The sequence below is a fragment of the Camarhynchus parvulus genome, chromosome 3 (genome assembly GCF_901933205.1).
Source record: "Camarhynchus parvulus chromosome 3, STF_HiC, whole genome shotgun sequence".
NCBI lineage: Eukaryota > Metazoa > Chordata > Aves > Passeriformes > Thraupidae > Camarhynchus > Camarhynchus parvulus.
Genome location: NC_044573.1, coordinates 52,099,248 through 52,126,781, shown reverse-complemented (window position 1 = coordinate 52,126,781; position 27,534 = coordinate 52,099,248). Strand labels below are relative to the sequence as shown.

Here is a 27,534-nt window from a genome sequence, read left to right as displayed (position 1 = left end):
GTATTAGTGTCATAGAGGCTATATTGTCCTAGACAAAAGCTGTCCTACTGCTTTAGGATTGAGTTTTTCATGGATTAATACAGTGTGTAGGCAAGCAGGGCAAAGTAACCCAAGCTTTGTGTTTGTATTTCTCTACATGGCACACAAATAGGTCCTCAGCTAGGATGGGACATGTGCTTAGAAGTGATATAAAAAGTACAAGCTTCTTCCAGAGTTGACAGCATTGTAGCATAGTGGCATAGCATGTACCAGTATTAACCAGGAATGGGATCTGAGTGTCCAGGTGCACTTCCAGGGCCTGCAGGAGACAAGATACTCTGATACTTGACTTGACCACATTACTCAAGTTCAAAAAGAAGTTTCTGATAAGAGCTGGAACTTGAAGACAGGCTTGTTGTTTCATTCAGTGCTCTGACCACAGGTTCAACCTTCCTTTTTGATGTAACTAGTTTTAGTTTTTTTCTGTGTACAACTGCTTTTGATCTAACTAAATAACACACTGCCATTCCATCTTGCATGTGGGTCCTGCATAACTCATGAAGTAACCCATACTAATCTTCACCTGCCAAATTAGAGCTGGGTTCAAGTTCAGTTAGCTGTGTTGGGATTAAGTCACCACAGAAAAAACCCCCAACCAATACTGGAAAACTTTCTCTTTCCTTCCTCTGTTTAATGAAGCCTCCAATCCCAGACCCAAACAATATGAGAGATTTTGTCAGCTACCCAACAGCTGGGAACGAGCGGCTGCACTGCACCATGAAGCGGACGGAAGATGACCCAGAGGTCGGGGGTCCCTGTTACACACTGTACTTGGAATACCTTGGGGGGCTGGTGCCCATCCTGAAAGGACGTCGGATCAGCAAGCTGCGGCCGGAGTTTGTCATCATGGATCCTAAAACAGACGGGAAAACAGGTACAATTCAATTGTTGCTCTGTGTAAAAATGATTTAGCAACACTTTGGACGCTAAATCCTCAGTAGTTTTAAAAAATACCTACATACAGCATGGATGGTGGCATCTGATATTTTTTTCTGATGTGAAAAAAATCTTTAGCATGACCTAGAAGCTTCTGAAATTATACCCTGCTGCCTTCTGTTTTACAGAAGAGAACTTCTTGTATTCTGACTAATGGAATATACATTGCTAATTAGCAGAAAATATTCTTTAGTCTCAATTTCGAAGTCAGTTGAATGCTATTCATCCCTCTGAATAATGCTCACTTGAGTTCAAACCATTGGAAATTTGGAGTTGGAAGGCAGAGTGGAGAACATTTAATTTCCTCTGCAAAGTTTTATTTCAACTGCTGCCTGTGGATCGGGTTTATGCTTCTGATGACTGAGAGTTTTAATTTATACCAGTTTTCTGAAGCAGCACTTAAATTTTCTGGGGCCTGTCTTGATAGATGAAATCTATGGAAACAGCTTGATTTCCACTGTGATTGACAGCTGCAACTGCTCTGACTCCAGCGATATCGAACTCAGTGATGACTGGGCAGCAAAGAAATCTCCAAAAATCAGTCGAGCTAGCAAATCACCTAAACTCCCCAGGTAATAACCTCTTGGATAGTTCTTCTTCTTTTTCCCCAAGTGGCCTCTCTTCTTCCCTGCCTCTCCTTCCCTCTATTGACACCTTGTAAAATGAAAAAGTAAACTCCTTTGGACACATAGGAATTCTCTGTAAGATTGGGGTCCTCTGCTAGGTGCAGTTCTGGGGCGATCTCAGAGATTGGCATAGAGCTGGACTTAGGGGAAGATTTCTGGACAAAATGTAATGGGAAGCAATAGAGCACAATTTCTCTCCAGGCCGTCTCAAAGAAAGATTTTATAAACTCTCCCACCTTTCCTTTTCTTTCTCTCTTGCCACCATGGAATATATTTTGTCCTTCAAACAGACTGTTTTTTACTTTTGTTTGTTACATTTCTGCCAGTGAACTCTTTAGGTGCTTGAGCCAGTATTCTTGACTCTGCCTTGTATAGTGGGAAGTAGAAATAACTTTTGGCTAAGGGTAGGAACACTGACAACATTTGTGGAGCCTTGGTTTGTTGTATATACTAATGTGAAAATCTGTCAGCTGAGGTGTCATGTTCTCATTTCTTGAGACTTTGCTCAAAGTCTGCATAGCTGAGATCATTCATCTCTACACCTTTTTGGGATAAGTGGAAGATAAATTGTATCTGGCAGAGCTGCTATAAGCTTTGTTAGATTAATTAGAAAGCATCTAGCATGAGTTATGCAAGTGTATCAGGTCTTCTGTATCTTCAAATTTGACCCGTAATTCTCCATCCTGTAGGCTCTACAGTCTTTATTAGTCACTTTGAGGACATCCTACCAGTTGTCTTCTTCTTACATCTTTCCATTCAAAGACATGAGTTTTGTGCATTTTACCTTGCCGATTGTTGATTCCAAGTATTGCTTTACTTGCAGAATCAATATAGAAGCTCGCAAATCTCCAAAGATGTCACGAGCTGCACAGGAGATCTCAAGATCACCAAGGTTACCAATAAGGAAACCCTCTATTGGTTCTCCAAGCCTGACACGAAGAGAGTTTCCTTTAGAAGATATTACTCAGGTATTGTTACCATACCTGATTCAAATACATTTTTTTCACAAGGCAGCATGTTGTGGTAGAGATCAAATGATCAGCAATGAAAGTTTGCATTGTATTACAATAAGTAGATAGAACTAGAGAATTGCATCTTCCAGTTCAGTACTAATGTTTGAAAGTGCCAGTGGAGTATGAGATGGTGTTTAGTAAGTACCAGGACCAGTTACTTTTGTCAATGTGAATCCATGAGAGAGGTGTTATTCTAGGTGATGTTGTTGGCTTTTTGAAGTGTATGTGAAAACACTTCAGTTTCTCAGACCCATCTTAATGCCACCATAATTCTCTGCTTTGTTAGGAATTGCAGAGATAAGGAAATGTTTGCTTCAGAGGACCACATGATCTGTTTCATAATTAACATGAAACAGTCTTAATTGGAAGGAAGGAAAGGAATTACCACTTTGTGCTCTTTGTGGTGTTCATGTCCTCTGGGTAAATGAAACTTAGCAGGCTGTAGAACTGTCTAGATTGTACATTTCATTAATAACAGCCTGTGTTATTTTAATTTTCTTTTGTTTGGCTTGTTTTTTTCTGCTCTCTTGTTTTTCTTTTTCCTTTTTATGAAAAATTCTAAACAGTTACATGAAGCTAGGACCAAAAGCCCTTTGAGTAGAGCAGAAGACCTAAGGCTTAGATCCTGCTCCTGATACTAGCAGCATAACTCCTGGCCTTGGAGAAAAATCTGTTGGTCTTTCAGACCCATACATATGTGTACCATGGCAACAGTGGTTTGGGAAGTTGCTTTAAGAGCTCCAGGGGAATATATGTTTGTTGTTATGAGTAATTAATTTCTGTCTTGTTTATTGTTCTATAAAGTGATTCATGAGCACCAAACCAACGGGCAGAGTGTATCACTCTCTGAAATACAGAATAGCCGTGGTCCTGCTGGGCAGGAGCAGCAAGTGCCAGGAAACAGACCTGTTCTCACTAAACAGGCATTCTCCACTAAGTGTTGTTCAGATCTTCAATAGCTCTAATCACCCTGTGGCTGATGCATACATCATTTCTGATGGTGTTAAGATATCAGAATGAGTCTTCTTAATGACTGGATAAAACTGTTGCTACATAGGCACTTTAGGCTGTTTCAATACAATAAAAACAAGATAGACTGAAATTGCATTATCACTTGCAATAGCTTGATTGCTCTGCAGTTTTTTATTAGAGCTTGATACAGATTTTATCAGATAAAAATGATCTTGTTTTTGTTTTGCAGCACAACTACCTTGCTCAGGTCACATCTAATATCTGGGGAACCAAATTTAAAATTGTGGGTTTGGCTGCTTTCCTACCAACTAACCTTGGTGCAGGTAAAAGTAAACTGTTAATTTTTTTGTATGTCAATTTCTTTCTCACAAACAAGAAACTTACGCCATGAGATTTTTTGTAAGTCTTCAAAAGGCTTCCTTAACAAAGCACTTATTTTCTGTGGACAGTGGGAATTAGATTTTATTAAATTCACTGTAACTAAAGAATATTAAAATCTATAAATACAATAAGGAGCTATCAATAAAATGCTAAAAATCTCACTTGTAATAAAACAGTAAATCAACATTTGAGCCCAGACTTCTATTTTTACAGTTTATTGGAACAAAACCAACACAAATAAAAAAAGGGTTTTGCAAGAGGACTATAGAAATAATAGGTTTTAAGTTACTGCCATAGAAGTATTTTTAAAGTCAGATTTTTATAGTTATGTAGCTACAAATTCTATGAAAAAGCTATTATGGCCTCATGTTCAAGATTCTTCAAGTCAGTGCAGAGCCTCATCACATGGTTCTCCTGCTGGAACATCAGTAATCAGGTAGCCATCATTAAAAGCAGCAGTGTCTGTCATAAACCTTTTCCTGGGTAGGCCAGTTCTGCCCAATAGTCCTTTTGGGAAGGAAGAAGGCAGGGTAAGAAACAGGATACCACACTGCAGAACTGAGCTTTGAACTGGAATATTAACACAAGTCTAGCAGTTTAATGAGCTCTTTAGAAAACTTATTTTGTCCCATGTTGCATTGTGTAGTTGTGTCAGGAGTACATAAAGGTGCCCTGGATGCAGAATTAGGTGGATAGCTTTTGTGGCTATATGGACAGCTATCAACAGGTCATTCTAATTCTCTCACTGACAGTGGCAGATAGGGACGGATATAAGTGTAGAGTAAATGTATAGTGATACTTCTTTCAAATGTTCTCCCAGTCTCCAATGTTTTGGGTCCCAGGGATTTCCTGAGCCCAGTGGAATTTCTTTGTATGTGGTAACCATCAGCAGATTTCCTTCCTGAGAACTTTCCAGTTTTCCCCTGTAAATCGGTAGAATCCTGTGGTGAAAAGTTTCAAAAGTAGAATGGAAAAAAAAGTCTTTTCCTTCCATAAAAATAGATATGGATACAAGATGAAGTAATTAATTATTTAATTTCAGAGATGTTGCTTCCATTTAAAGAGAAATAGCTGAAAGCAACAATCTCTTTTATCCCATTTATGCAAAGTGTTACATAGTGATTTGACAAATAATGTTTCCTCCATGCACATGTATACAGTAAATAACAATATTCATAGCCCTTCTGTCTGCTTTGAATTGCTTCTTCCTTAGCTTTACATGCTATTTGTGTAACAGACTTTTTTGTTTCTTATGTTCTTTCTCTAGTAATATATAAAACCAGTTTGCTGCATCTGCAGCCCAGGCAAATGACAATATATCTCCCAGAAGTGCGGAAGATTTCAATGGACTACATTAACATGCCTGTCTTTAATCCAAATGTTTTCAGCGAAGACGAAGATGATTTACCAGGTAAGGAGGAGCTGGAGGGCTGCCATGTTATGGGTAAAGCTAGATGGAGGTCCGGTTTGTTGTGTCATGGTCCTCTGGTAAACACACAAATCCAAACCCTTTAGTCTGATGGGGTCCTGTAGAACTGAATTAGAATAAGGCTAAATATGTATTATGGGCATTGTTTTCTATGATGTGTGGAAAATATAATCCATAAAGAGCTCCTTAGTTTCAAGTTCATTGGGAAATTAGTTGTCTGCTAATTCATTTTAGTTTGCTAGGAATTCTCCACAGACTGAAGCCTGGCATTCTGCATCTTGAAAGCACAGAATTGTGTAATGTGTTGGAAATCAGACAGGCCGTACTTGAAATCTGATGGCATCAAAGCACAGATGGCTGATAGGAGCTTGGGTTGGAGAGCAGGTTCCCATAAAACTCAGCCACCCTTTGAGAAGTGATAAATGCTCATTTGGGTTTTTATCACTACTAAGAGGCTAAAGTAGTATAGTCAACAACAAAGCAGGATCAGGAAGAATTTTTCACTTCACTGAGGTAGCAGAAGATATAAGCAGCACAGGGAAGCTTTGGGTGCATGTGATGTGGGAGGTGAAAGGACTGGAAGTACTCAAGACCTCCTACAATCAAAACAAAGTTGTCATGCCAATAAAATTAAGAAACAACAGAAAATAAGATAAATTAATACATTTTCAGAATTTTCATATCACTGAGGGATTCCTGTTGCCCGGTCATTGGTTTTTGGGACTATGGAAGTCGCTGTCATGCCAGTACGCTTTAAAGAGGAAGGAGTGTGAGCACTGCAAAGCAATTAAGAACAGTGCTAAAATCTACTGAAATAAATGGAAATGTTCTCATTATTTCAGACCAGGGTTTCAACTGCTGACAGCAGCAAAGCTTTTGTCTGACCTGAGCATCAGAGTAGTCCTCTAGACTTCTAAAGAAATACTTGTATGTTTCAAAATGAGCCCATTTTTTTCACAATCTGGGGGACTTGGCTTGCTTAATTTCTGTCTACATGATAACTCACCTGTAGTGTCTGAAGAAAATAATAGAGACATTGGTGACTGTATATATATTAACAGGAAGCACCCAACATTTGCTATTATGAAACACGGTCCAAGCTGTCAGAAAGTAATATAAAAACTAAATAGAAAAGAAAGAAGTTAATAAAAAGTTTTCACATCTCTTCTTGAAAATTGGGTTGAATCTGCACTAAGAGATGAAATGGTGCTTATAATTGCAGGTACGTAAACAGAGAGAAAATTATTAGAGACTCTCGTAACTGCTCTTTGAGAAGGCCAGTAAAAGAATTATACTACCCTGTCCTTCTAACAGCCTTCCTCTTGTTCATTTTTTCCTTTCTAGTTTCTTCTGAAAATGTATTGCTGACTTAGTAAATGGTGGCTACTTAAATCTTCAAAAATGTTTTTGGGGATATCCTTTCTAAAGCCTGCATATAAAGGAAGAAAGTACCATCTACTAAAGGAAAAAGTGTTGTGGGGTAAATAATGATTACCTGATAGATTTAAAAAAACATTGTAGAAAGCTGCTTTTGGGCAGTGCAATGTTCATAGTGAGGTACACTTGGGACAGGTGTTCTTTAATGTGGTCAGTAAAGATTTGGCAAGACAAATGCACAGTGAATTGATTTCACTTACAAAGCATGCAAACTAATCAATTAAAAACCATGGGAGAAATGAAGAAAACATTGGATTTAAACACTCAGGAGTAATAAGCAACACCACAACAAATTATATTCTGTTGGATAAGGCAAAATGACAGCAACATTTGGGGCTGCTCAAGCCAAGCTAACAATTAAACCTCAGGCTCTGGCAGCTAAATTGCTAAGCCTGCAGGCATCAGGGTGAAAGCATGGCCTGCCAGCCAAGCACAGAACCACAGAACTGCCTTGGGGTCAGTTAAGTTTGGCTCTTGGTCTTCCTCTAAAGGAATGAACTGAACTACCATTAAGTATTTGCTAGTCCAGCCACAGTGCTGCCTGTGCACCTCCCACGTTCATGACTGATGCTGGTAAAAGCCTGATGTTACCGAAAATGTAATCACAGGGCATAGGTAGATGACCTGAATTTTAATTAGAAATTAACTAGGAACTGGGCAGTGTTTGGAGGAGTCCTGACTAATGGATCTCTTACATGATCTGGTCTTGCAAATCAGAGGTCTCCACTTAAATATGGATATAAAACTGGATAAAAATTGGATATGACACTAGATCCTTGGTCTCTTTTCCTTCCACAAACCTACTGATACAACTCACCATTTTCTGTGGGTTTTTTTACAGCAAGTTTAATAAAAAATAAAGAACTTGCAATATTCTTGGAAGTTCTAATATAGCATTTACTCTTTTCCCTCTTTATTCTGTTTTGTTCCTTCTTGACTACTGCACCTCTACTTGGATCCAGTGTCTTCATTTTCCTGCTCCAGCTCTTCAGTGGTAGTTCCTATTGGAATCAACCACATTTTGCAAAAGGAACTGCAAACAATTGAGCACTCTTCACGCTTCTGCTCAAAATGATGAGAATTTATTCTTGCCACATTTTCCCTTTTTCAATGCCACCACATGTAGGAAATTTTTCCTCATATACATATGCTTCTTTATCCATTGCTGATTGCAGTCTGTCCAAACATTAATGCTGCAGTCGCCCTGACTACAGTACCCACTTCTTGAATCTTTTTGGCTTCCCATCTATTTCCTCACATTTTCTCCTTACAAATCTGAGAACTTTTATAAGCTTTGTCTGCATTTCATTCCATTGTATTCCCCTCTCTCTGTTTCAGCTTCCTTCCTTTTGCATTGTTGGTTGGTTTGTCACCCACTATACTCTGCTTTTGGCAACTGTTGTCTGTGTTCTCTCCAGCTCAGTGAGTCTAGGAACCTTAAGACTAGATATTATACAGTGTCTTCAGTGCAGATCTTCAACTTTCTTAGCCTCCACTTCTTGTGTTTATTTGCTTGTTTGCTTTGTTCAATTGTTTGTTGATTTGTTGTATTTACTATCGAAAGTCCCTCCCTGAAAACTAGTGAGTCCTGATTTAGCAAAACTTTTATTGATTTGAGCAGAAGCAGTTAAAACCTGATGATGAGTGAATGCTAAGTGATATTTTGACAGCCCACGGGGATCCTAGTGTAGGCTGAAAGTACGCTCACAACTTGACCTCTGAAGTGTCACTCCCAAGAAGTGGCTTTAAAGCTGGTCACCAGCTGGTACAAGTAGCTCTTGTGCGGTGGGAGTCACGGGAGATGGGCTGGAGACGTGTTCCCCCCACTGAGGTCTGAGCCATCGGTTTTGGGAACAGGTAGCAGCCTCTCCTGGTGCAGCAGAGTCCGTACAGGTAGCAAACAGTTTGAAAGGCCCCTGGCCCAGGCCTGGCCATGGCAGGGAGGTTTGCGGGGCGGGAGCGGAGGCCGGGCAGCGGTGACGCTCTGTGTTGTCCCTTGCAGTGCCCGGCGCCCCCGGCGCGCCCGCCAGCAGCCCGCCCTGCACCGTCAACATCCCCATCGCGCCCATCCACAGCTCGGCGCAGGCCATGTCGCCCACGCAGAGCATCGGCCTGGTGCAGTCGCTGCTCGCCAACCAGAACGTGCAGCTGGACGTGCTGGCAAACCCGCCGGCCGAGGCGGGCGGCGAGGGGCCGGGGCCCTTCCCGGGGGCTCCGGGCCGCTTTCCGGGGCGGGGGCGCTGGCCGTGGGCGAGCTGGGCCGCCCGGCCCCGCCGCCGCTCGCCCCCGCCGCCCCTGCGCCTCCCGCCATCGCCCTGGCCGACCTGCGGGACCACGGCGACCGCGAGCATGAGCCCCCGCCCAAGGCCAAGGCCCCGCGGCCCGGGCCGCCGCTGGTGGAAGGGGACGCCGTCATCTTCGGGGCCGCTCAGGAGCTGCAGCTGAACAAGATGAACCCGCCGCCGCCCTACCCCGGCACCCTCCCCGCCGTGCCCGCCCCACCCCTGCCGCCCCCGCCCGGGCCCCCACAGCCGCCCCTCGATCTCTGCCTCAAGAAGGGCGAGTTCTCCCTCTACCCGGCGGGGCACTACCAGACGCCCCTGGGCTACGAGCGGATAACGACGTTCGACAGCAGCGGGAACGTGGAGGAGGTGTGCCGGCCTCGCACCAGGATGCTCTGTGCCCAGAGCACCTACACCCTGCCGGGCCCCGGCAGCTCCGCCACCTTGCGCATCACGGCTGCCGAGAAGAAGATGCAGCAGCCCTGTGCCAGCGCCACCTTGAACCGGCTCACGGTGCCCCGCTACTCCATCCCGGCCGGGGACCCGCCGCCCTACCCTGACATTGCCAGCCAGCTGTCCCAGGGCAGAAGCATGGCGCAGAGGCTGGACAGCAGTATCATTCATGCTACTCTGCGGAGGAACAGCAGAGAGGCAGCCCTGAAAATGGCTCAGCTGATGGATGGTCAGAGAGCCACCTTGCAACTTCCCCCTAAGGCCAAGAGCAACATTGTGTCAGCACAGTACCAGCAGAGAGTGCCCACAGCGTTGTACACTTGCAGCCAATGCAGCAGTGGCGGCGCTGGCAGCAGCAGCAGTGCGAGCGCTGGTGGCGTGGGCAGCATCGCTGGTGCCAATGCTGGTAGCAGCACTTCCAGCATTGGTGCCATGAGACCAGATCTGAGCACAGGGAGTGGTTCCCAACACAGCTCTGTCATTGCTCACTCTGTCAGTACTTCGCCTCTGGCCTCCCAGTCCTCCTACAGCTTGCTGAGCCCGCCTGACAATTCCCGTGACCGAGCGGATTATATCAACTCCGCTTTCACGGAGGATGAGGCCCTTTCTCAGCACTGCCCAGTGGAGAAATCGGTACGGCACGTACCTGTGTCCTTGACAGAGGCTACCCTCAGTGTAAAACGGCCGCCGCCATACCAGTGGGATCCTATGGTGAGCGAAGAGATATGGGTTCCTCAGGAAAGGACATCTCAGAACTCAGTGCCCAACCCTCTAAAACCTCCTCCGCTCATCATTGGTCAAGCTCAGCATCTGGATATGTCTCGAGTGCCATTTGTTTCCCCCAAGTCTCCAACCAGTCCCACTGCCACTTTTCAGACAAGTTATGGGGTTGGAGTACCTTACCCAGGAAGCTACAGCGCCCCACCCCTTCAGGGAATGCAGGCCCCCTGCTCCCCCAAAGAAGCTCTGGCCCCAACACAGTTTGCACAGCAGGAGCCCACAGTTGTGCTTCAGCCAGGTTATTCATCCAACCTCCCCTACTGCCCTTTGCCGCCCATGTACCCGGGAAGCAGCACTTGCTCTAGTTTACAGCTGCCACCGATCGCCTTGCACCCCTGGAGCTCCTACAGCACCTGCCCACCCGTACAGAGCCCCCAGGGCACGCTGCCCCCCAAGCCGCTCCTCGTGGTGGAGAAGCCGGTGATGTCTCCCCCACCAGCAGAGCTGCAGGGCCACGTGGGCACAGAGGTAATGGTGGAGACGGCAGACACTTTCCAGGAGGTGCTCTCCTTGACAGAAAGCCCTGTTCCCCAAAGGACAGACAAATTTGGCAAGAAGAGCCGGAAACGCCTGGACAGTCGAGCCGAGGAAGGAAATGTGCAGGCTATCACTGAGGGCAAGGTCAAAAAGGAGGCAAGGACACTGACTGACTTCAATTCACTGATAGCCAGCCCTCGGCTGGGGAGGGAGAAGAAGAAGGTCAAGAGCCAAAAAGATCAGCTGAAGTCCAAGAAACTAAACAAGACAAATGAGTTTCAGGACAGTTCAGAGAGTGAGCCGGAGCTTTTTATCAGCGGAGATGAACTGATGAACCAGAGCCAGGGCAGTAAAAAGGGTTGGAAAACTAAAAGGAGTTTGAGGACAGCCAGTGAGCTGGATGAATTCAAGTGCCGGAAGGCCAGTGAGAAGGAGGATGGGCGCCTGGGAAGCCAAGGTTTTGTGTATGTGATGGCCAACAAGCAGCCACTGTGGAACGAGGCAACTCAAGTCTACCAGCTGGACTTCGGAGGGCGGGTGACCCAGGAGTCGGCAAAAAACTTCCAGATTGAGCTGGAAGGACGACAGGTAGGAAGGGTTGGCACACGTTTGCTGGAATGGGGGCCAGGATGTGGGAAAGCTATGCCAGGAATAAGCTGTCACTCATGCTGCAGAGTGCCTCTTGCTTGTGTCAGCTGTTCCACGAAAAAAAGCTTTGCCATATGGTTGATAAAAAACAGCTGTCGAAGGTCTAAGTTCAGCACGTAGGGTGAAGTTCAGCTGTAAAGTAAATACACAAAATATGTTTGGTCTTATTGCAGTCAAACATGGGAACAAGGGCCTCCTTTAGTCTGGCTGGCTCTCACTGCTGAAGATTTTGTAATAAACACAATAGCTCTCCGCAGCAGTAGCTGCACTTGCTGTCAGTGATGGTTGTGGATGGCAGCTAATTGAGTGAACACTGCTCCCTTCTTGCCCTGCTCACATAGCCAGGCAGCACGTAGCTAAGGCAGTTAGCTTCCCTTCATGCCAAAATTCCCACTTGTGAGCAGCTACCAGGCCCCTGGCATTGGCTCTTAATGCTAGAGGAGGGAGAAACCCCAAAGCAAAGTGCTCCTGGGCCACTTTTGAACCACCTGTGGATAGAAGGCTCAATGGCTACTTCAGAAAATCAAAACATTTCATTTTGGCCAAAGTGGTATGTTACTACTACTACTACACCAAACCCAGGCTTGTAAATGGTGCTAATTAGCAGGATGCTGGACATATTCAGGAGATTCATGTTTATTTCCTTGTCCAGCTGTAAGTCACTTCTGGATTATTAAAGATACCAAGACTCTAAACTTCCTCTGACTTAAGTTGGGAGTTCGGTGTTTTAAGTATCCAACATGCATGACCAGTGGGAGTTTATGGGTTTTGCTTGTATGAAACAACAGCTCAAAGGCAGTGATCAGAGCCATTTGTACCCCTTTCTTCTTCAGTTAAATGGCTGTAGATATGTCCCCATGGGCAGCTGTGCAAAACCACTCAACCAAGGGGTTTTTTCTTGCCAGGGGTAACAAAGCCTGCCTTGACTTGCACAGTCAGTCCCCAGTCTAGCTCAAGGATCTTCACTGTAGAGCAAATAAAATCTGGATTTCTGATGAAGTGAATGAAAAAACAGTAATAATTGGCCAAACTTCAGATATTCCCTGTGGAAGAGCAATGAACAACCTGACTAGTTTTGCTTTTTTTTTTTGCATTTCAAACAGCTCTCACTGCCCCTTTGCATTTAATTCATTCTTGCTGTAATTATGTGCTAGTGAAGATATTTATGCAGAGGGAAACAGAACTGCAAAGAATGAACACCTTATCAGCTATGAAGTGCTAGAGTAGGGAAATTGGTTATTCCCATTCCCTGAAAGCTCCTTTCTTTGAAAACAAAATCTGTTTTCCTGTTGGGTTGATGGTAGGATATTTCCAAGGGAGACTGATACTTTCCTGCAGGAAGCATGATGCTGGTGTACCCATATCTGCTGAAGTAATTGGTGACAGCTACTTAAACCAATGCTGTATGCAGTCTAGCATATTTTATCAGTTTACTCTGTGGAGTGAAATGTTGCAGTCAAATACTCTATACAGAGGAAAAGTACAGTGCTGTCGTTGTTCTTTGGCATCATACCGCATTCTGTCTGTAGCTCCAGTCATATTACCTGGGAAAGGGGGATGTTCCTACAAAGCAGAAAAAATTCGCTCTTATTCTCTCCTCTGTTTCCTTTTCTGTGATTCATTTTTTTGACCTTGTTCTCTTTTCCCTTCCTTTTCCTCTTCCCCTGCTTCCCAGGTGATGCAGTTTGGAAGAATTGATGGCAATGCTTACATTTTGGACTTTCAGTATCCATTTTCTGCAGTGCAAGCCTTTGCTGTTGCTCTGGCTAATGTGACTCAACGCCTCAAATGAAAAAGCAGAGACTGGAGAGAGGAAAATGTTAACCTTCTCATAAAGTCCAAATGGAAAATGTCAGGGCAGCCTGCTTTAGGTGTGCAGAGATGCCTTGGGAGTTAAGAAGGCAGTAAAACTGGAAAAGTCTCTTGGTGCCCACCAGAAGGGCATTAACTCTAATCAGTCACGGGTTGGAGGGTGGGGGGCTGTTTTCTGTTTGTTTGTTTGTTTGTTAGCTTGTTTGTTTTCTGGTTTCTTTTTCTTTTCAAGCGTTGTGCTGGGTCTCAGAAAGAGCGAAGGGTTGAGAACCGTTCAGTGTTACGTGGAGAAGTGTGGCTTTTGGCTTGTTGTGGTGGTTCTGCTGTGTGTGCTACAGTAGCTGATGTAAGCTCATGGGGGGATTAAAACAGACTGCTCTTCTTAGACTGCCTTATCTCATGCTATTCTTTTTAAAACAGGGAACATGACTTTTTTCTGGTCCAGTTTGTACTTCTACTACTAAAAAATCAGTGATAGCAGCAAAAAAGTAAAAAAAGAAAAGAAGCTATAATACTTGAAGACATGTGTCTCTTCTCTGATACCTGCTATTAACTGAGCACCACAGGTTCCAAGGAGGCTTATGTAGGTAAACCTTTAATTTATAAACAGTCATATATTACTCAGAAGAGAAAAAATTGTTTCCAGTGGATGTTTGTCATGGTTTAGGAATGGTTTTCTCCAATTTAGTGTTTCCACCAAAACACTCCAAACCATTCACTACTCACTCACTGCCCCTCCCCTTTTCCCTTCCCTGAGTTGGATGGAGAGGAGAACTGGAGGCAAAAAAGGTAAAGATGACAGGCAGAGAGAAGAACCATTTGCTGCAAACAGGAGTGAAATAAGAAAACAAACAGTAAGAGCAGCAATGTTAATAACAGAGTGTGTGAGAGGTGAAGGATTCACACATGTGCTCACCAAGGGGAGCCTCTGCCAATACGTGACCGTGCTGCCGCACTATGGGACCTTTCCCATGGCCCCAGAAAATGATGGGAGGTGGTATAGAATAACCTCTAGATTCTAGCCATGCCCTCTCCTGGCTACTGCAAAAATTAACTCTGTCCTGGCTAGAATCAGGGTTTAAAAACCTACTGCATCAAAGAAGTTGATCTCTGCTTGTTTTGTATGCTGTTAAGGGGGATAAACATCTTGCAGTAGGTGACAGAAGAGAGAGGAGCAGTTACAAGCACTGCTTCTTTTGTTACTGGCATAAACATCTTGCAGTAGGTGAAAAAAAAATGGAGAGGAAATAATCACGAGTGTCGCTTTTTTGTTCACATTGTTCAGCAGTATTCTGTAATTTGGCCTGTAGCTGGGAGAGGTACAGTGTGATCAGATGTACCTCTGAGGCTGTGCCTGTGCTTGCTCCTCATTTCAGTGTGTTTACACAGTGTAAACAAAGCTTTTCCAACAAATGAGAAGACCCAGTGCATTCAGTCCTCTCAGCAATCAGTATCAATCAAGTTCTACAGCAGTGCTTGAATTAGGAAGGAGACAGAAGTGTAGCAAGTCATTACAAGAAGAAATTTCATCAGGGAAGCAAATTCATTGCAGGAAACAACATCATGGCTGGCTGGACAGCAAATGAGTTGAAAGGAAAAAATGAACAGAATCATGTCTTTTGTCACCCACCTTCCTGCTTGCTCCAGCTAAGAGCCGGAAGCCAGTGTCTACGTGGAATGTGATGGAGGAAAGCTTAATACCAGTAGTATGACTGTGCAGTTCTCTCTGGTGCACATGTGGACATGTTGAGCATTTCAGAAGGTTGCTTGCACAGAAGAGTTTCTTTGTAATCCATGTGTTGTGCACATGTTTACTTGCTTTTTCTCTTTCCTTGTCAGCATTTTGCTACAGAATATGTTTTGATATGGAAATAGTTTCACCAGTAATATACAAACCCCCAAACTATTCATATAATTATTTGGACATTAGATTACAAAACATCACAGCAGATTTTTGTAAAAATGGATCTTCTGAAGTTAAAAGATCACTGGGAAAGATATGCTGGTTGAGATGTCAGCAGCTGCTTTGTCTTTCATCCATGGTTTAGCTTCTTTACTTGAAAAAGCCCGTATAACTTAAGATGAATATGTGTGATTTTCTCTTTGTTTTCCTTGAGTCCTAGTAGTGGGGCCAATGCGTGTTGTGTTTGATTTATTCTAGAGGAACATTTCACATAAGACCCTGCTGTAGTAGAAATTGCCAATATGCAGTGAGCTGCTGACTTGTGCTCTGCTGAGGTTTCCAGAGCTGTGCAGCACAGAGGAGCAATCCCAGCAGAGGAGTTTCAGAGAGTTGCCAGGGGAGGCGATGAGTTAGATTGGATAATGCCCCACAGGGTAGGTCCAGGAAAAACCATCTGTGAGATGGTGTCATTGCAGGGAGGAAGGAGAAGTAGGAAGGAAGGAGTGGGGCAGTAGATACCATGCCTGTATTATCCCAAAGCTTAGCAGCTTCTGCTTGTGTGTGGGAGTGGTCAGGCTCAACATTACCCTTGGCATCTATCAGATTGTTGTTTTCTTTAATTAATTATTTTTGTTTTCTTTAATTGTCTGGGCCCATTTGTGTTCTTTTTCATGTGCTTGATTTACTCAGCAGTTTGAGTGCCTGTATGTATAATGTGTGTGGAGCAGGGGAACTGAAATAGATTTGGTTCTGGTCCCTTGAAAATCAGTGGAAATGTTTCACTTGTTGGTTTTTATTGAGGAAACACTGTTAAGCCCTTTTGTCTATATTGAGTTACATACTGTAAAAACAGTAGGTCGAATTCTTAGTCCACTGATTCCAGTACACAAGGAGGGAAATGGGCTGATGACAGGCCTCACCTGCCCTAAGGTCTGTGCTAACCAGCTGTACCCTGATTAGTGTTTGACAGGCACACAGTGAACACTGTAAGACAAGAAACATATCAGGGCTGGCTTGTTTGTTTGCTGAGGGAAGGGCCACTTAGTCATATGTCAGAAATACTCAGCTGGAAGAACATCACCAGCCAAAATTATTAGGATGTGGAAACACTGTGAATGTTCTTTTCTGAAGAAAATCTAATCTAAATAAGGACTTCTGCTTGCAATTTCTTAACCTTCCAGAGAATAGTATTCCTCTTCACTTTGTTTATTGCCAAATTTTTCCAGTTATCAGTAGTTTTATTCTAATGGCGAACCAAGAATTGAGACCAGTAAAACAAGTAACAGAGTTAGTAATTTGGTTTCATTGGTCCAGGATGATTGCATCCTTCTGATGGCACTCACAAAGAGCCATGGCATAGAAAGAGCTCTGGTTTCTGCCTCAGCAAAGAAAAAGGAATAATTGCCAAAGAATTGGGAAAATAAATGCTATTTCCAACATCCTTTCCATTCACTTGTCAGAAAATTCTGTAAGATAAGATAGTCTTTCATCTTTTTGAAAATAATTTAGCCGAGGCTCTTTAATTAAGGATTTTAATATGTAGACGATCCCAAATTAGAGAGAGAAAATACTGTCAAATATATAGAATTTTAATGAAAGGAATGGTAAATACATAGAAATCTGAGTGTGCAACTGGATCCTAAATTATAAAAAGAAAAGTGAAAGTAATTTTATTTTCAATTGAGATACAATATAGGAAACAAGTAAGAATATCCCCACTTAATCACCTAAATTGTGAAGACTGCTATTGCGTTCAGCCAAAAGATAGATGTTACATTTTCCATTTTGTAAGTAAAACCCAGTTTTTCTGTAGGTAACCAAAGTACTTCTAGAAAGAATGTAGCAAAGTGTTCAGAAATATCTAGTTATTTTATACATGCAGTAATTTCCACTGAAAGGATATAAAGGATGTTTTTCCAAAGCTCTTTTTTTTTCAGTTGTGCAATAATTTTAACAGTCTAGGGAGTTTATTTTGTTTCTTCTGGGTTGTTTTTTTGTTTTGTTTTAGTTTGGGTTTGATTTTTCTATAGGGAGTTTTGAGTGGTTTTTGAAGATAATTTAATGCAGATTTCCTGTTAATGTCCAAAAAAAAATTATTTTTCTTGCGTAATGTAATGAGTGATTTAGGGATTATTTTTTTACTATGTATCAGTGAGTTATACACACTTATTTATATTTAAAGAGCATCTTTGTATGCAATTGTTTGCTAGCAGTTATATTTTGCTGCAAGAAATTAAAAATGCTTATAGGGAGACCTGGTTTTGCTGGATAATATGCAAAAACTTCATAATGCAGGCAAAAATATTTTTTGGCAGCTAAATGCAATGAGTTTGCTATGGAGAACTATGCAGACTACAAAGAGTCTAGGTGAGTTCCTTGGAACCTGCAGGAATCTGTCCTCTGTTTTCCTTCTTTATTTGTAACTATAGTCTGGTTGGGAGTAGCTTAAAAAACAGAAGGCATGGTTTGATTTTTGTTGAGGTACAAGATAAGGTGGGTTATGTGATAAGAGAGGGTGTGACGGCATGGGCTGTTTGTAAGGAGGTTACTGTAGTTCAGTAGGGGTTGGTGATGGCACACTTCAATGCCAGGTGGAGGTACAGGCAAACTAGCTTGGAATCAGCTGAGGCACAAGGAATAGTGCAGCAGTTTCCTCTGAAGCATTTTCCTCTGCTCCAGAAGGAGCCTAGAAGTACTCCTTCTGCAGCTGGGTTCAGCTTCTTCCAGCACTGCCACAATGCTTCTGGCAGGTGCTGCACAGAGCTCATGGAGCTGTGCCCTGACGTTGCCTGCAGCAGCTTTGCCTCTTCAAGATGCTCCATAGGAGACCTGTTGGAGCAGGTGTTGCTCCACTCATCCTTCCAGGTCTGCTCCAAGAGCAGCATGAAGCTGCCATGGAGTTTGGCTGCAGCAGCTTTGGGCAGAGAGAGCCCCAATGCCAGCCAGCAGCCACGGTGTCCATCTGAAGTCACAATCTGCTCTGCTGGATTTGCAAAGGGATGAAACCAAAAACCTGATAATTTTGAAAAAATAATGGTGATATCCTCGAAATATTATTATCTCAAACAGAATCTAAAAATTTATATTTAAAGTCTGGCATAAATGGAGTGGCAACAGTAAGAATACATGTATCTGCATTCTTACTGTTTAAACAGTAAGAATACATGTTTCTGTAACATCCTGAGAAACTAGGAGAAGGTGGGGGGTAAGAGAGGGGGGAAAAAAAGGAATTATCACAGTAGCAATTTTGCACTCAGTTCCAGAGACTGCCGTATCATGTGCCATGGGCTGCCTGGATATCAGTAAATCTGCACACAGGTTAATCTCAGTTACAAAAGTTTCCTGTGATGCAGCCACAGGTAAAACAGTGTTTTTATGAAGATACATGAAGGTCTGCAGGTGTCAGATAAGGATACCTAACTTTCCTGAAGGCTTCAGCCTAAACTTTCCATAGATCCAGGCTTTCCTTGAAGTGTCTTTTTAGTGTCCTCTCAGAAATTACAAACAGATTTTGGAGCTTGCCTGACTGTTGCCTCAGACAGTTTCTGTTCATTTGCTTTTTGCAGCCTGATGTGTGTGATCCTATGTTACCTTGGTGCCCTCTTACCTCTCAGAAACATTTTACATCCTCATATAAAAAGAGCAGAAAGTGCAAAAACTGATTTGATTAAATGAAAGGGGAGAGAAGACACAGTAAATTTTCATTAACTTTTAAGAATGTGTTTCCCAGATCAGCAGTTAGGAATTGCATGTCTGCAGGGCCCAAATTACTCCAGACCAGTAAATCAGACTTGGAGATTGGTAAGAGATGAGACCCTTGTGTGGCATGCTGACAGAGGGCCAACTTCCAACCTCACTACATGGTTACACCAAGATGAATAAGAGATCAGTATCCAACCCAGAAGGTATTTCCCCTTTACTGGGTGATTAAAGGTAAAGATGACTTGTATGACCTGTGCATATCCACTCAAGGAAATTATAGAGCATTACTCAATAGCCGTGTTGACAGCTCAGTATAACCCCCCCCTTGAAGAATGCTAGAAGTAAAATCCTGGCCACAGAGTAGTCATTCAGATTTTTTTACTTTTATTCCCATTTGTAGGATTCCATCACAGGACAGGAGGGCAAGCTGTTTATGTTATTTAGAGATTGGCATAATAGTTTTTCCAGTGTAAGAGAGCAAGTCACCTATACTGCTTACAAAAATGGGAAAATTCCAGTAGACAAATTGGTTTTTGTGTTCATGTCTCTTCCCCTTCAAGGCACAAACCTTCATTAGTAAATACCAATTTAGAGTCTTGCTGCCCTCAGGAGTAGTCTGCAGGGAGGCACCACAGGTCCTCTTTACAGGATTGGAATTTACATGCACCATTCTCAAAGGAATAAAATTAATTACTACTTGTGAACAATGGTCTATGTGAATTATTTTGTCTTTGTATTTATTTAATATTCATGTTAAGAAATCCCACAGAGATGTTTTTAAGATTAAAAGACTGCTTTCCCTGTTGCCTGATATTACTGAAGATATATCAGGAGTTTCTTTGGGTGGTTTGATTGTTGCTGCATCTAGAAAATTTTTAAGGCAAAAGTAATTAATGAAACAAAAGAATGAAATAAGATTCAGTGAAGCAATTCTTGCTAAGAAAACTAAAAGCTTCACCCTTTAACTTTCGATTTTGCAAATGAATCAGTAATGAGAAATTCGTGTTTCAAGGCAAATTGATTGTTTGGGAGCACTATGCAAGTGCACTGGTTTGCTGACACAGAGCTGACTGCAGGATCAAGAAAACATGCTTTTGTGAGACAAAATTAAATAAATGAAAACACCAAATACTTACCTATCCAGAGTGTTCAATGAAAATTTCGATGTCAAAGCCTGCCAGTCTGTTCTTAATCCTCTGGTTTACAGTTTAACAATATGGACTGATCAGCAATTCTAAATCCTGACAAAGGTTGTCTATTTTTTTGGAATTTTATCTGACTGGCCAAGTAGATGGCTTAAGATACAGATAAAGATTAAAGTAATAATGAAAGAGAAACATTTTGGAACAGTGTGTAGACACCTGAGTTTCAAGTATTTCACAGGAGTAATGCTCGGCCAGTAATTCTTACCTATGTTGTTTGAAGCTATTTGTTCAGAACTTCTCTAACTTGCCCTTTGTTTCTTTAGTTTGCTTGATACTTGATTTGCCTTTGGTTGCTTTTCATTTCTGTTTCACTATTTCAGCATTTGCTGCTTCTTTTTCTGTTTGTGTGTTGTGTGTTTGGGAAAGGGTATGTTTGTTCAAGACCGCGTTGTTTATTGTAGATACAATATATGGTGTTGTGGAATAGCATGGGGATGCATTCGATTGAAAAGGCACTGTAGTGTTTCCTGAAAAAGAAGGGGAGTTGCATTTATTTATAAATGCATTATTTTGGTACTATAACTTTGAAAGTGATTTGGGATTTTTTCCTTTTTTTTTTTTTTGTTTGAATTGGTTTTGGTTTTTTAGTTTTCCTTTTACATTTGATGAGCATAGAGTCATGCAGGTGCATGCATTCTTAAGTGAGCAAGGCCAGCATGTTTTTCTTAAAGCTTTTGAAAATTTGGTACACCATTTGTGAACTTTATTTACCTAGGCTATTTTTTAATTATATTTTTTTAATATCTTTTTTTTTTCTCCTGAATATACCTTGGTATACTTGGTTTCCATTGTACTTAAAAACTACCCTGATCTGCCTCTCCTTTTATGTATCTTGTGTAATAGATTTTGCAGGAGGTGCCTGGGAATTGTTGGTTTCCCTATAAAAGTGTGGTTTGTCCAGATTCTTTACTGTCTACATGATTGGGAGATGGACTGATTGCCCTATTTTTCCTTGATGATTTGGAGTTGTAAGAGTTGTCCAGCTGTTGCTTAATAAAATTTTGCAGACTAGAAAGTTGCTGATTTGTTTCTGTTGCATTCTGCATCTTGTCAAACACCTTAAGTACTTTTAAAGCAGATGATAAATCTGTGCTAGAACAACCTGAATAATAACCAGCCAGGTGCCATTGCACTTTCTCTTTTCAGGAACCGTACCCACAAGTTCCACTGGACATGGTGCATGTACCAGCCCCATCATACCTTGTGCCATTCACTTGAGAGGATGGATGGCAAAGATTTTCTGGTGGTAATGTTCCTATCTACCTGGATAATGTTCCTATCAACTGGTTCTTGTGATATGTCTACCCTGCTTGCTTTCTTTTTTAAGGAAATTACTTTTGGGGTTTGTGTACTTCTGATTTTGTCATTGACAAACTGAAAACCTTAACATCACCACAAGGGATTTCCTCTGTCCTCTCATCTTTAACAACAAATGCTATGATGGCCAGTGTTTATTCTCTGGTTTCTTTAAAAAAAAAAAAAAAAAAAAGATGGTAAAGCAGCTTACCTTGCCTCATGAACATCCCAGCTATGGCACAAATGAGGAAATCCTGGCATGGATCCTCATAATGGACCTAGGTTACCATTGGAGTTTTGCAGGGATCTGTGCTGGATCCTCACCTCTACATCATATTCATGGGTGGCCTAGAAAAAGTTTGAACATTGAGCTACAAAGTTTATTGATTATGTGAATTATTCAAAAAAGTAAAGGCAGTGGGCAATTGTCAAGAATCTCAGAAAGTCATCATGAAATGTGACAATGAAATGGCAGGTGAAGCACAGCCTAGGTAAATGTGAAGTGATACATGGGGGGAAAAATCCTAATTTCACATTTGCAATAGTGATCTCTGCAGTGCTCTCTGTTACTCAAGGGAAACCTTTTGACAGAGTGATAGATAGTGCTCTGAAAACATCAGGTTGGTGCTCAGCAGCAGTCAAAAGAGGAAACTAAAATATTGGTAATGATTGGGAAAAGATCTGACAGCAAAGCAAAAGGTAAAGGATCGCTGTATAAAATTCCAGTTCACTGCACTTCACTTACTGTGCAGTGCTGGTCACAGAAAAGGGAGAGATGTAGAGGAGATTCATAGAAGTGCAGCAGAAGGCACAGATCAACATCTACATGAGGAGTTAGTGTGAAGTCTAGAACCCTTCACTCTGGAAAAGAAACAGCTTAAAGGAATTGCTGGAGGACCACCAGGACAGGAGTAGTGTTGAAAGGTGGATAGGGGTTACCTGTTGTCTCTTCCTGCAGAAAAACTAGGAACTATGAAATGAATATAAAGTCAGGCTCTGTGAAGAGGAGGAAGGGAAGACTCCCAGCCTCATGCCTGAATGCTTTGCACTGCAGCTGTGAAGGAGCTAGCTCGGAGGAGGAGTGCTGGGGCCCTGCCAGTGTTCATTAAATCTTCCTTAGCTCAGCTAAGGCATATACCAGGGTTATCTGATGAGTATTCAGATCAAACTGAACTTGTACTAAAATACAGAAATGATTAAATTAATAGTTAAGTTTGGAGACAGAGAAATGGAACAGAATATAGCTTATGGTCATGGCACTTTGCTGTGGCCTTTTGCTTTTTTGCTTTGCCTATAACGCCAGTGTTTACCTGAATTAGTGTCTGGCCAAGTGAGCTGAGCTGATTAACACAGTTTCCTTATAGATCAAGGTTCCAGAAGTTTCCAGGTTTTTTCTTCTTTGTGAAGGATATTGACTTAAAATATAGTCATCTTCTGCTTCCCTGCCCTTCTTGTGTTAATTTGGGGGTGTTCTGGCAGCTACAGCACTGGTAATTGATTCAGTCAGGGTAACAATCTGTATCTGCTTGGCTCGAGGGAACTGAGCAGGTGCAGCTTGGTTTGTTGTTCCAGAAGGTTGGTTTTGGAATGCCCCTTTCTGCTGGGTGCAACCAGCTAAGTTAACACATGTTGTCACTTGCAGTTTGTAAATAAACGTCAGACTTATTGCATCACCTTCTCCACGTGTTGGAACAGGAATGTGAATAAAAGCACAATGGATCTGTAACTGGGTCTGGAGAGAGAGGAGGTATGAAAGGAGACGAACAGATTTGGGGAGGGGACAATATTTAATCTGGGACTTTTAAAAGACAAGCTGGTAATACAGCAACTATTCATATAATTAAGTTCGTATATACAATTTAATAACTACTGGGTAGATCATGAACTTTTTCACCAAGACAGGTTATTGCTGTTGGTGTTCTCTTAGCAATGACATATTCCAGTTTATATTGCCATTCCTACCAAAATGACTATCGATAATAAAATAGCAATCTTTACTTACTGCTGTTTTTTTCAGAAGCAGCCCAGCTTTCATTATGCAATTTTAATGGGGGAGGAAGCTGAGTAATTACCTAGTTGTGAGAGAGTTGTACAAGATCAGAAAAAAACCAAAACAACCTGGAGCACTTCATACCAATCACAATTCATCTCAGACCTTTCATCTTGCTCCTATCCATTATAGATGTCTATTGCATACCCTCATTTTCTGTTCTGTTTAAAACTGACAAATTTCAAATCTTTGTTAGATCAAAGGGAAATCAATTCATCTGGGGGAATGTTTTGCTTCGTTGCATCTCTTGATACTTTTATCCTTTCCAGCTGTTCCACATTTTCTTCCATTTATCACTTCCCCATGGATAAGAAGGAAAGTTAGATTTGAACTCCAGGAAGTAACATTTCTTTGTTCTCTTTTCTCATTGCTCTCTGTGGCAATAGTCCTCTCTCTTAAAACAAGATTTTAGTCATTCCCTTTGTTGCACAGTTTTTGTGAGATTAATTTCTTCCTTTTTCTTTCAAAGCCATTTACCTATTTCTAACTTTTTTGTAATCTGAAAGAATGTTTATTTTAGAGAAGAGTCTGTATAAGGCTGTTATAGCCAAAGGAAGATGCTAAGGATGATTTAAATGTCATGGAGTTTTCTAATTGCCTCATGGAGAGGCAGCCAAATGCAGGGTTTCATCTGCAGAAGTCATGTAACTGTGATTTAACTTTTAAGTGCCTTCTCTGTCTCATTTATGATTTTTCTAATGAGAGAAGCATCCTTGTTTTCATCAGGCCTATGAACATACCTTAGGATTTTTGTCCTTGAGCTGATGTGGCAGCTAGTGTCATCTGATGTGGCAAATGGCACATGTTGTCACTTGTGGTTTGTAAATAAACTTCAAGCTCATTGCATCATTTTAACAGGTTTTATTTGTGTGGCTTAAAGAGTCTCTAAAGCCAAGATTCTATTTTCGTTCAAAAACCCACTGCTAGTATTGCTATTTATAGGATACTAATAATTTTATCTGAAGTTTAAACTATACACAGGTAGATTTGTGAATTTTAGTAGATTTGTGTCAAAAGAAAACAAGTGTGAAAAGAGAGAAGACATCTTTCTAAAACCCACAGCACATATATAATTCACACTGGAAGTTCTGCTATAAACTTCAGAAGTTCCCAATGCTGATAGTGTTTTCTCAAGCCATAAACTGAGAGAGCATCATCTGGAGAACTGCCAGAATCCACAATTAGATTCCACTTTTGGAGATTATGGAAAACTCAAGTAAGAGTAAGAATGACACAGACTGAGACACTTTCATCAGAAGCACTGCAGTTTATGCATAACAAAAAAGTTCTCCAAAGAGCAAGGCAGTAAATCTGAGAAAGGAGAGGTTTCTGGGAAGTCAGGGAAGATGTGGGGTGGGGGACCAGTAGCATATGAGGCAGAATGTCAAGTAAGGACAAAAAAACCTCCTGCTGAATGGAAGCATGAGCCTGAATCACTTGTATTCAGATATATCAATGCAAAATGCACAATAATGGTCATCCATTGACATCATCACTAGAAAGAAACTTTTTTTTTTTTTGGTGGAAATTTTTACTGTGTTTACTATGTGAATATTAAATGTGAAAAGAATCAAAATACAGTGGTAGATGGTGGAAATGATGGCCTCAAGTCTAAATATTCTGAAACAGAAAATGTTGCGCACTAAGAGCAATTCCCATTCCGTAAGAAAATATATTCATTTATTCGAAGATAATAAAAATTAACAACCTCACAGAAAGATTGCTGGCAACTCTGGAGTTATAAGCAAGCCAATGAAGAAAAGATCCTAGACATGCATCTGGATAGGTCTGAAAGATTAAAACATGGAATTAATGAAGATAATCAATATTTATGATGTGCCAAAAGCTGTTGCATTAATCTACTATGTGTGGATTCCTGAGTGCAAGACACAAAGTTGAAAACAATTTCATCAAAAGAAAAGATTATTAAAATTATTTTGACAACTGATGATGTCAACTCATCAGTCTTTAAATTGGATCTCTACATTCTTTTGGAAGAATTCTAGTGTGGCATGCAACTGAAGTAATCAGCTAAAGAAATTCAAAGAACAAGATGTACAATGAAATTTGTAGATTTGACATCTATAGATTTTTATGTTAGGCAATAATTATATGAATGAGTTAGTAATCATACAGTGCAACTGACAGCCATGATTCAACTGATTAACTTTAAGATAACTCATGAAGAGTTAGTAAATATGACTTCAAAATATCAGGTGAGTGTTAAAACTTTGCTAGAAAAGTTTGAGGGCACAGTGGTGTGAATGAGGCAGATGCTGTTAATCCGTTTACTGCTCAGCCATTTTCCTCTCTGATGTTGATAAAATATTAAAGTCTGCAAAGTTAGGGAAGAAGAATGTAATGATACTGGGAGGAATTGGTTTAGACATGATTCAGCTACATAGTAACATTATAACTAGACATCCAAGTAGAAAAATAAAATGTTTTCAAGGACCAACAGAAAGAATGGAGTTGGAAGGTACTTGGGAAAGGACACTGGAGGAATTTCCTAGCAAAAATATGAATTGTTGTACAACACAGAGATTGAGGATTGCCTGTGTATTACCTAGGCACTGGCAACACTGGATTGTTACAATTGTGATTCCTGCTGATATCATAGTCTCTGTAACTACAGAATGAATTTAATCCAAAGAACGAAGTGATAGCTAAGTGTTGGCACCATCAGGCCATTAGCACCAACCAAGTGAAGCTGCAGAATTCATGGAATGTTTGATGTTTCCAAAAGATGGCAGAAGAAAGAGAAAGGTTCAGATTGATACAACAGAGGGTGCAAAGCATGTGTTCATTTCAAGAACAGAACTGTGGAAATTAGAAGAACATAGAACTGTGTGGCTATGGAAGAAGGTTTTTAATCCCATCAGCAGCCCAATCCTCATCAAATTTATGGAAAAACAGCCATAATTACCACTGAAGACATTTGTACTTGAACTTAGCCTGGGATGCAGCAGTTTTCTATCTTAGCCAGAACACGTGATGATTGAAGTACAAGCCTAGGCAAGATTCACAGGCATCTGTGAAGTCAAATGCTCCCCTGAGGCTGATGTTTGTGGATCTGAAACAAGTCTCTGTGTCTTGTTTGGGTTGTTAACACTGCTGGGAGGGAGGAAAAGTGGGGACGCAGAAAACTCATGCAGGTGTAGTAGCAAGAACTGGAGAGTGCATCCGATGCCTTTGAAACATAAGTGAGGTGAAATCCTGTGGTGGGCAGTACTTGGTGTCACTTGGTTTCTTGTACTGGCCTTTCTGCCAGAAGGGTGAAGTAGGTCCTTGCTGTCCATGGGCTGTGTACAGTTACACTGGAATCTGGAGGCAGTTCCCGCAGTGCAAACCTCTCACTCAGTCCTATAAGGTGTGGCCAAGCAAGCGGCACCCAGAAGAATGTGGACAGGGAGTGGATGTTTGGATCCTCCCCACCATGGCTGCCTGTCACAGTTTTTGTCAGGTGTGGAGTCTGTGCTCATTGTACGTGTCAAAATTGGTAATGCTGCTGCTTGAACAAAGAGCTGCAAACTGCAGCCCTCTGCAGGTGCTAGCTGCAACTCTGCCTAACAGAAGATCAAAATAAATACTGAATAATAACATAATTTCATTGAGACTTTTAAACAATACAGGGGAATTATTTTGTTTGAAATAGAATCTTACAAGTGTGTTATCGTTTATAAACATGCTAAGGTAAAATACTGTGGTGTCTGTTTAGGATGCTTTTAAACAGTAAATGTATATAATTCTAATTATATAAATTATCAATTTTTTTACTGATAAACGTGTGAAGCTTAAATGTTACAATGCATAAAATATGTTGTCAACAGGCAGGGCACCATTTTAAAAAGCTTAATTGTTACTTTAAAGCTACCAAAGGCTGTAGGATCTGAAAAAAAAATCTGGCAACACAGATGTCTTCAAAAGCATTATTAAAGTTAGCTTCTTCAAATGACTCCAGCATCTGAATTTTCTGACCTTGGTTCATTGACTCTGTGAGCTGAATGCTACTCCCAGGAGCTTCACACACAGCAAGCTCACCAAGTTAGCTGCATATTCCCCCCAGGTGCTTCCTCGCAATGACTTTTCTAAT

General features: G+C 41.5%; 1 protein-coding gene across 1 annotated transcript in view; it reads left to right on the top strand.

The window, feature by feature from the left end:
* The window catches only part of TULP4 (TUB like protein 4), a 151,050-nt gene extending 128,633 nt beyond the window's left edge, over positions 1–22,417 (top strand). The window contains 8 exon segments of the mRNA XM_030945702.1: positions 679–913; positions 1,403–1,547; positions 2,425–2,569; positions 3,816–3,909; positions 5,235–5,378; positions 8,836–9,063; positions 9,066–11,413; positions 13,149–22,417. Coding sequence (XP_030801562.1) covers positions 679–913; positions 1,403–1,547; positions 2,425–2,569; positions 3,816–3,909; positions 5,235–5,378; positions 8,836–9,063; positions 9,066–11,413; positions 13,149–13,265 — 3,456 coding nt within the window. The 3' untranslated portion in view covers positions 13,266–22,417.
* Positions 22,418–27,534: the final 5,117 nt, after the last annotated feature.